At 43.6% G+C, this 10,471-nt stretch overlaps 1 protein-coding gene across 1 annotated transcript; it reads left to right on the top strand.

Annotated features, from left to right (window-relative positions):
* The first annotated feature begins 2,603 nt into the window (after nucleotides 1-2,603).
* LOC131082427 (probable G-protein coupled receptor 19) lies at nucleotides 2,604-3,835 on the top strand. Its single transcript, XM_058022325.1, has one exon. The coding sequence runs from the start codon at nucleotides 2,612-2,614 to the stop codon at nucleotides 3,833-3,835; it is 1,224 nt and encodes a 407-aa protein (XP_057878308.1). The 5' UTR covers nucleotides 2,604-2,611.
* Nucleotides 3,836-10,471: the final 6,636 nt, after the last annotated feature.

Raw genomic sequence — 10,471 nt, 5'->3', positions numbered from 1 at the left:
AAAAGTTTAAGTCAGTGTAGCTGTAAATTGAAACACAATAGCCATTAAAGTTTGCTAGGATAAACCACAGTCCTGTGTATTTATTGAAATTAGTATTTAAAACCTTCTGCTAAAAGTTTCCTTCATGCTGTTCAACCAGAGCTTCCTGTCTCACAATCACCTCTTCCCACAAGATCCTTCAAGCCTCCTTTTTTTGGTGCAGAACAAATTGAATTGTGCTGGGCTACATCTGAGACAGGCTGAACACCTCATCTGAGTTACAATGGACTGTGACTTTTCTAGCAAATACACTGCAAAAGGGAATCAAGGTTTTGACTCTCATTTCATAGTGAAAGAGCTTCAAATTAAAAGTAATCTAAATAGCTGCCTGGAAAGTCCTGTATTAAAGACATGGATACTGCTCAGAGCTGGGGCCTTAGAACTCACTAAGAATGAAGTGAAATACCATCAGGAACATTGAGAGTTTCCTCTGGAACACAGCATGGAACCTCCTTTTCAAATAAAAGCTCCTTTTAGCTCTCTTAATGTTTTAGCCACAAAATAAATCTTGATAGCACAGGTGGTCCCAGTAAAGTGCCCAGTTTTCCAAGTCTGGTTGAAAAAGATATGTACAATTTTACCCATGATGTATTTATTTTGTGTAAAATATACCAGTATATCATCCTGAAGGACAGGAAATGTAAGAGGAGAAAAAAATCTAAGAAAAACATGTAAACAGAAAGGATTATATGATTTGTTTATATTTAGAAAATCAAAACATTGATAAACACCATGTGGAATCAAAAGAAGGAGAATGAATGCCTCAGAATGTTTTTCCATACTGGAAAATTGACTTCCTGCTCCATTTCCTTCTCTTTCCTGCTTTCAAACTGGATTTTTTCAGTGATAAACTAGTAATTGAATTTTCCTCTCTGCTGCAGCAATACCAGCCCAGAGTCCAACATCTTTTCTCAATGGCCGCATTCCAGAGGAGGCATTTATATTTAGTAGTATTTTACAAAGTTTGGAAAGCAGCACATTCCTATACATTCACCGCCTGCTGGTTTTAATGGGAGGAGATCCACGGCTGTCTGAGCTGATGAGCTCTTTGCTCTGCTGGTGACACCGTGGCCAGCACTGACCTGCAATATCAGTGTTAGTGCCACCAAGATCCCAGGAATTTCAGTGCTTTCTCACAGCAAAAGTTGGTGCTGATTTGTAGAGGAATTTTGAGCAGAGGGCCTCTCCTATTTGGCTACCAGGCCTTTTCTAACCTTCCACTGCTTTTGATTTCAGAGATGCTTAGGAAGAGAAATTTGGCATCTTCCTGCCTTGGGATAAATCAGCAGGAGGAGGAGGGGCATTAAAAGCAGTATGGAACTGAAAACTCAGTTTGCTGAAGGGCTTTAGTGTGGGGTGACAGGCAAGACAATGAGTGTTAAAGTTCTGAAATTCTGAAAGTGTGAAGCAGTTCATAAAACCCCAGTTACTGAGCATTGGCGGGGAGCAGATAAGCTGTTCATATGCTTATCGAGGAAAATGTTATTATCATGGAAAATGTGTCACCCAAGGGTGACTGTCCTTCCAGAGCTGGGCAAGGCCAGTCGTGTCTGATACCGTTAGCAGTGACCATGGCTGAGGGTGCCGAGTGCCCCACTGGGCAGCCAGCAGTGACACTGATCTGTGCCAGCATTGTGGATCTGCACGAGGCTGGGAAGGCTCTGCAGAGGGACCTGGGCAGGCTGCAGGGAATGAGGGTCAGCAAGGCCTGGTGCTGGGTGCTGCATTTGGGCCACCGTGGTTCTCAGCTCTGTTACAAAATCGGGGCCAGAGGTTCTTGGTTGACTGTTGGTGTCGGTTGCTTCTGGCAGTCCTTCAGTTGTCCCTTGGGTCACCCATAGACCTGCAGAACCTTTAGGCTGGTCCTGCTGTGAAGGGTCAGCCTTGCTGCTGCCGGGGTGGAAGGCCCCCGACCAAGGTAAGGACATTCCCCATCTCCCTGGATTTTCTCCAGAGCACAGAGATGCTCAGCAGCTGACTGCAGCCACATGTATTGAGATTGCTGACAAGCCAAGCTGCGGCTCCACTGCTGGAACTCAAAAAGCTCCCCCATCCCTCCCCCAACCTCTCATCTCATCTGTCTGAGGACACTGACCTCCTCCCTCAGTATTTACCTTCTGCTGCAAAGCTCAAGGTCAAGTCAAGGATGCAGGGACCCTCTTGGTCTGTTTTTCTGACACTTCCATGGACAGCAGGAAGTACAGATCATTTTTGGGATCAGTGGGCCACGTTCTGCTCAGTTTGCAGCTTACCTGCACTGGTGGCGTGGCACCTCAGTCTCCAGCTGTGAACGGGACACTGATCTTTCCGTAGGCAGAAATGCCTATCTGAAATACTCAGGCCATTCCTAAAAATCTGCATGAAACTTAATGTTCTCTGCCATGACACATTGTGTCTCCATACATTTCTGACCCTTTTCTCTGAAATCTACTACTCTAAGGAGTATGGAGACTACTTAGAGTTATGTTTTATAGATTACTTTGGGCTTTTCACACAGAGTTGTTCGACAAAACCTTTTCTCTCCTCTCTGTCTGCAGCGTGAGCAAAAGACGTAGCCAAGTTTTCTCGCAGCATGGATAACAGCAGTGGTCCTGTTCTTCTCTTTACCTTGCTCCTGATGCAGAACACGAGCAGCCCCAAAGCCTCCTCCCCTCCTGCTGGCTATGACATGGCAGAACTTCCATTCCCAGGAGCCAGCCTGAGCAGGAACCACTCCCTGGTAGAGTATGGGCTGAGGCCAGGGGAAATCGCAGCAGCCAGCGTGGTTTGGGGAGTGCTGTGGCTGATCTCTGTCATGGGAAACTTCCTGGTTTGCTCAGTGATCTACAGAAGGAGGAGGACACAGTCCACCCCCAACTACTTTGTGGCATCCATGGCATGTGCAGACCTGGTGAGCAGCGTGGGGAGCGCGCCCTTCCTGCTGCTGCAGCTGAGCTGCGGGCGCTGGGTGCTGGGCAGCGGCGTGTGCCGGCTGGTCAGGTACATCCAGTACCTCACGCCCGGGGTCCAGATGGATGTGCTCTTCACCATCAGCTTGTATCGATGCTACACTCTCATCCATCCCCTGAATTTCAGAGTTTGCAGGGAGAAAGTCAAGAGAATGACTCTGGTCTCTTGGCTGTGTGGTGCTCTGTTTGCATCACCAGCCTGTTATCTCTATGGCTCCAGCAGTGACCACCACTGCAACTTCTTCCTCCCCAGTTCTGAGCTAGGAGTCACCTCTGGTGTCTTCCACCTCTCATTGCTGTTGCTTTTGATCCCATCACTCCTTATTATCCGCTGCTACCAGAAACTCTTCACCTACATTTGGAGAAGTGGGACTGAAGGCACAGCTGGAAGGAGGACAATGAATCTTGTCTTAAGAAGAAAAGTGAAAACTACCAAGTTGTTTTTCATCTTTGTCTTGAATTTTCTTCTGTCCTGGCTGCCTTTCTTCATGGTACAGTTGTGGCACCCACAGGAAACAGACTACAGAAAGAGCTCCTTGCTTTTCCTGGCCATCACCTGGATCTCTTTCAGTTCCTCAGCCTCTAAACCAATCCTCTTCTACATCTATGATGCAAACTTCAGAAGAGGAATGATAGAAATTTGTTGCATGTGGAAATACCCCAGAACCGACATCTACACCATTACTGCCAGTTCCAGGACAGCTGGAAATAATCACATTATCCCAGCCCAACCTCACCAAAGACTCACCTGTGATGCTTTTAACAGAGAAGTAAAGGAGCATGAGCTTGCCAGGCCTGGTGAGTCCAGTCCCACAAACACATTTGCCAAGAGAGTTTCATTACTTTGAAAAGGAATGGATGAGCTGTGGAGTGCTGTGTTCCCGCAGAAGAAGGAGTATCTTTCACTCTTTTGAAGGACTAAATAGGTACATATTTTAGACCAGCTCCTAGGGTATAAAAAAAAAAAAAATAAATGTTCTGTATTATTTAATGGCTTGTGTTTGATGTGTTTGTTCTATTTTATTTCAGTTTTCATGTTCTGCTTTGGGGAACTCCTTTCCTGGAATCTACAAGAGTCCTCCCACTCTCTGTCTGTAGGGAAAAAAGGAAAAGAAAGAAATACTTCTTGTTACAGTCCCTGTAAGGGATGGGCCATAGTGTAGAAATATCCAAATCCACCCAAAGCCTTTTAGGCTTCCTTCCAGTATGTCCCTGGGGATATTCCTTCCCTGGGCTTGTCCCTCTTGTTCAGACCCCTCTGGTCTGGTGGACAGGGTGGTGTTGGGTTAATGGCCTGACTGGGTGATCTAAGGGGTCTTTTCCAACCTAAACAATTCTAGGATTCTGTCTCCTTCCAGTCTTCCTGTGCCTCCATTTCTCTTTGGGAATGACGTCCTCCTGGAAAAGTTGCAGCGGATTTTTTCAGCAAAGTTGGACTGCAGAACAGGTTCCTGGACAAATTTCTAACTCACAGCTTCGGACTCCTCCTCCACACAGGCCCCAGTGGAGGAGCCTCAGGCTCTGCCATCTGGAGCCACAGAGCCATGATTCCATTGCATGGAGTCGTGGAATATCCTGGGTAGGAAGGGAGCCCTGGCCCTGCACAGACACGCCAACAATCCCACCCTGTGCATCCCTGAGAGTGTAATCCAAATGCCCCTGGAGCACTGGCAGCCTTGGGGCTGTGGCCATTCCCTGGGGAGCCTTTCCCTGATATCCAGCCTAAACCTCCCATGACCCATCTCCAGCCATTCCCTCAGGTCCTGTCTCTGGTCACCGAGAGCAGAGATTGTATCTGTCCCTCTGCTGTCCCTTGGGAGGAAGCTGCAGACCTCACTGAGGGCTTCCCTCAGTCTCCTCCAAGCCAGTTTTCTCCCCTCACAACTAAAAATACAACTTCTCAGTCACTGCATGCTGTTTGTCTCCCCAAAACAACCTCTGTAAGAAAAGCTCTGTAGATTTTTTCAGGAAAACACAAATGGATTCATCCCTGGGAACATTTTCCCCACGGAAACAAGATGGTGATTCTGTCATGTGTAAATCTGGACTAGGTAGTGCTGCTTTTCTTAAATTTCAGCATTTTTTCCTGTGCCTCAGGACATGTTTGTGCAGATGTTAATTGGGTTTTTTGGTAGGAATATGCTTTTGCCCCTGGCTGTGCCCACGAGTTCTGGTTTTAATCAGTTTGTTCATATTACAACAGGGCTGTAATGTATTTTACCCTTTCATTACTAATACAGCATCTCACAATGACTTCATCAGAATTATTGGTCAGAATGCATTATGAATGATAGACAGTAATTACTACTGCTAATTAAAGTATAAACTTTGCAATTACAGATTTCCACGAGATTTTTGGTAATTTTACAGATTGTGAGGTATGGAATGTCCATCCGTTGTTAACAGCTGATGGAAAAAGGACAAGGAAAGAGATGATGGAATTTTTTGTGGCAGTGTCTGGTAAATGTTCAAAGCTAAGATTAATTATTTAAATTATGTAAATCTTTGTATTCTCAAAGTTAATTCTGAAATGAACATGTCCAGAGATCAAAGGCAGTGAGACATCTGAGTGGGCATTTGGGCTTGAGCACCCCAAAAAAGTTGACTCTATCCTGAACCTGAAAATTGAAGATTTTATATCCTGAACTAAAAATTGAGTTGTAAGCAGTAGTAAGGTGCATGGACACACCTCTAGAGGGTATACATTCCTCATGCTGTACACATGGGATATAAAGTGGCACTGAATATCATATAATACATTCATAAGTATCTCTTATAAATAATAACTACTTTTCCAATAAAAAAGAGTAAATATTTGCATTTTCATTTTCAGCATATATGTCAGATATACCCCATTGCCCTCACCATGAGGAGTCATTGTCAAGGCAGAGAGAAACGCTGTGCATTTCCACACCCATCTGCTCCTGTACATCCTCAGGACAGACACTTTGCCAGTCAGTTTGTCCACCTGAATGCCTGATGGAGAGTGGTGTTAGTGCTCAGGGCTGGAGAACTCTTTGGTTTACAGTGGTACTTAATATAATTAGTGCATTTTACAAATGCTCAGCAATGCCATAAGCCAGTCTTACTGACCTTCTGAGGTCCTGCTCTATATTCTCACTAGAACATTCTTACTTAGAAGCCACTCAGAATTATCTCATTTTCCACATTAGGATAACATAAGAAGAGACCTTTTGTTGAAAGCATTTAGTGCCAGTCCCAGCACAAGATCAGCTGCAGGTGTTACATGTTTGCTTCAAGTTCCTGTTTCATGACTTCAGTGTGGGTCACTTGCATGTCCTGGGTTGCAGTATCAAAAGTTATTGATTTATTTTTAAATCCTCACAAAATTTTCCTGGTTTTCCTAGAAAAAAGCCAGTAAGTCACAATTATTGTTCACAAGTCAACTTTCAGTAGAGTGATCCATGTTCAGCACACAGCTGCTTTTGGTAAATTTTACTCAAGATGAACATTCTCCTGCTCAGGAGGGTGCTTTTAAAGAAACATTTATGGGGTGTTCTAGTTGCTAGAACACATAGCTCTCAAGCTCACTCACTTCTTCCACAATCCTTACTTCCAAGGCAGCTTCTTTTCTACAACAAAATTTAAACAGATCTTATCACAGATACCTTTATTTAGATTTCCTGGATTCTGATAAGCTAAACACAGTCCCAGATTTCCAAAAGGTGGACGAAACTGGAGTGCCTCAGATGCCAAGTGTCTTTGCTGAGCTCATCATATCCAGCTGAATGTGTTAATTCTGGGAAGAATGTAGGATCTGCTTCTCTGCTGGGAACATCCTGGGTGACATTCTGAGCACCCAGAGTGGTGGAATGGCACTCACCAGGGAGCTCTCCACCCATCAGTGTGCAGGAGAGCTGTCAGCCTGGCTTATTGGGATTGCTTGGAATGCAGTGGGAAGACCCTTGGCCAGCCTTTGTGCTTGTGCTTTTTAAATCTCTGCAGAACACACTAAGCCTGACTTTCTGGTCCTGCTGCACGTGTGCACTGCATGTTACGTGCTCTGGAATCAGTGAGGGGTTTAGAACTGCCAGAGGAAGCAATAGACAGCTCTCTCAAAAAAAATACAGGAGATGGAAGTGAGAAGTAAGAAAATATGCTTCACTTTGAGCATGAGGTAAATAATTTCAGATGAGTTACTGCCTGAGGCTCCAGCTTAGCTGAGAAAGAAGGTAAAGTAGACATGGTACATGAACTAAATTCTTAATGTACCAGTAAAAGTTCAGTTTACTGCTCTTTAATATCAGTTTGGTAATCAACTAAAGGTTGTATAAAAGAGCCCACAGCTCCCAGAAAAGAAGCTTTGTGGAAATAAAATGTCTTAGTTGACTTTTTTAAACTCGTAAATGTAAAAATGCCCAACTGCACTTACCCTGAAAGGATCATTGTGATCTTTTCAAACTGCCTCTTCAGTTATAACACACATGTAAAGAGTCTCTCCTGAAGCAATAGCTCTATTTTGGTCAATCTTTTCAGATATACTTGAAATAAGCACCCACATTTCGTGGTATTCTGTTACAACCCTAGAACCAATAACAGTATCCTTTTCCTCCAGTGCATCACTAATGATTTAAACAAACCCAATCAAACAATGCTGGGACACTTAATATAATTGAAGAAAGGAATCAAGTAACAGCTGAGGTTCACTATGCAAGAATTTATATTGCCTCTTATTATGTGAAGGTTCTCTGTGGCTCCTATCTGATTACCTCTTCAGCAGTGACCATAGGGAACCTATTTCATGCAGTAATTTTGTCTTCCTTTAATGCAACATAAGCATAACAACAGATACTTTGCTCTACATGTTAGCAGATTATTCTAGTTCATCTGCTTTATTAATATCCGGATGTTGAAAATGTTGTGGCTTTTATAAAACTATACAATGATTTATAATTAAAGAATCCTGCTGGCCTAGTGAAGAGCACTTAAACTGCATACCAAGATTGTCCAGGTGGAATAACATGAGAACAGTGAAATTTGGGTGCATCATTATTAAAATGACTCTCATGGAATGCATTATAGTTATTGTTTGATTTCCCATAGTGTGTCAAATGGCAAATATGTGATGCTGGATTTTGTCCCATAGAAATTAGTGCTCTTGAAACTTTGCTGAGCTATGGTGCAAAAGTCATGGAATCAAAACCTTTCCCAGTTCCAGCAGAGGAAAACACACTTCTTTGTCAGCTCTTTCACCTGGTTCTTCAGCTTTCATCTTCCCCCCCTCCTCGTCGTGAGAGAGAACCTAACGTAGCAACAGGATACCAAGCTAAGAGACTGAGGCACAGGGTATGTATATTCTTCATGGAAAACTGAAATGTACCCTGAATGACTGTGGAATAATAGTTAAGCCATGCAAGTGATTTGCTTATCTGAGATTTTTCACGTACACATGCACACATACACAAAGATAAGCTGAATGCTTGACATCCTCACTGAAATTAAAAATGCTGGGGTTTTTTAGGAGATGTGTGTTGGATGGCTGTGGACTCATCAGGACTCATAAAAATGAGAGAAAAACAGGAACTTGGAGTCCCTCTTAGTTACCTAAAGGGGGTGAGATGTGATTTGTGGGTGGATGAGGGTCTGGGGCAGGGCAGGGGGTTGTTGGGCAGGGTCTCTTTGCTCTCTCCAGGGTGCTGAACATCCTTTGGAAAGGGATACAGCCTCAGGGTATGGTTCCAGTACACAAGCTGATGTGCTTTGCTGGTTTTGTTTTGGGATGGTTATGGATGTCACTTATCAGTGGGGTTTATTTTAAAAGAGCTACCTGTTTTCTTCTGTCTGCATGGTCAAAAGTGGCTGAATAGCTTTTTAACCAACCAGTCAAAAGCAGAACTAGAGATTTTCAGAATAAAATTTAGGCCCAGGTGCTTACAATATTGATGAATTTTCAAAGAAAGGAAAGGTACAAGTGTTGTAGGAACAGACAGACAACCTGGCCTGAAAATTGCTTCTAGTTCCCCCTCTAATGAGTATATGAATTAATTGATTTTTTTTATTTCCATCAGGCAGATAGAGTTTATTAGTCAGCATAACAGCAATAGTTTATATCTTATTGTGTGATTTAGTATAAGTTTTATACATTTATGATAATTCTAAGATTTATACATTCATGAAATGCATCATATTATGAGGTTGACACTTCACATCACAGCTGTTAAAAAGTTCAAGAATTTCTTGAAGAACTTGCATCTTCTGTTAATTTTTCCAAGGAAATATTTTAGTATTAGTTTGAACAGAGAGGGAAAAACCTTCATAAGTGCGGGAGTCAGGTTAATTTCTTACTGGAATAGTGTCATGGAAATGAGGGATTTATGGAATTAGACACTACTCTGGGTCAAGCAGTCAGCTTTGTAGACCTATCTATGTTAGTACAAAAATAATGAAGCACTGCCAGCACTCATAAAAGGCAATTTGTCACATCATATCTTTGCCTGTGTGGTAAAATGCTACAATACATTTCTTTTGGAGAGAATGGAAGCCCAGTGTCTCAATCTGGACAGGCACCATCCTTCCAATACCACAGTGTACAAGTCGTGATAATCTTAGTTTACGTTCAGCATATCCTTGTGAAGGAGAATAATGGTGTTCATGGTGCACATTAAATAGACTGCCAAGTGCTCCAAGATAACCGAACTGTCTAGTTTGGCAAGACAAATATTGTCTCATTACATTTCAAAAATAAAAAGTATAGGGGGTACTGTTAAGTGAACTCAGAGCTGAGGCTCCATTTCATTATTCTTAATTACATTTGTTTGCAGTCCCTTGTAAGAGCCCACCAGGCTGGGAAGCTGAATCAGAGAGCAAGGGCTGGAATTTTGTTCCTTTAAAGGTGGTTCTGGGTACCACCACAACTCGCTGGGTTTGTGGCCCAGTGTGCTCACTGCTAAGATCCCACAGCTGGCCCAGGGGCCTGTGTGGCACTCAGCAGTGCCCAGCTCCTGGCTATCAGTGCTGGCAGAGCTGCAGCTCGCAGATCCAGAGCAGATCTTCAAAGCTCTGATGCAGAGAGCTTACGTCCGGAGAATGGAATCCTGGATGGACAGAGGGACGCGGGAATGTTTTCCAATTCTCATCCATTATTTACCCTTCAAGATATTTTCTAGCATTAAGAGTTCCATATTATCTATCTCTTGCATGACTCATTAACACTTTCCTTCTAGAACACAGCCCCCAGAGGAGACAGTGATGGGTGCTGCCAGTGGTGCTATGTTTAAGGTTGTCTCTGAGAAGTGCCTCCTCCTCAAGAAGGGGCTCAAAAATGCACCTCAGAGCCAGACATTTCTCTGTGCCTTCCCATCCTGGCCTTCTGGTGATTAATTCCCAGGTCCAGTGCTAAATGCAGTGCTGTCAGGGCGAGGAAGACTTGCTCTCTGAGCACAGGGGTGGCACCAGGACCACCAAAATGAAACACGTGAAGTGAGCCCAGCCACAGAAGTCACATTCCTGTATATACCCACTTG

This window comes from Melospiza georgiana, chromosome 4, assembly GCF_028018845.1.
Source record: "Melospiza georgiana isolate bMelGeo1 chromosome 4, bMelGeo1.pri, whole genome shotgun sequence".
In the NCBI taxonomy this organism is placed as follows: domain Eukaryota; kingdom Metazoa; phylum Chordata; class Aves; order Passeriformes; family Passerellidae; genus Melospiza; species Melospiza georgiana.
The sequence above is the reverse complement of the archived record's forward strand: the minus strand, read 5'-3'. Positions and strand labels throughout refer to the sequence as shown.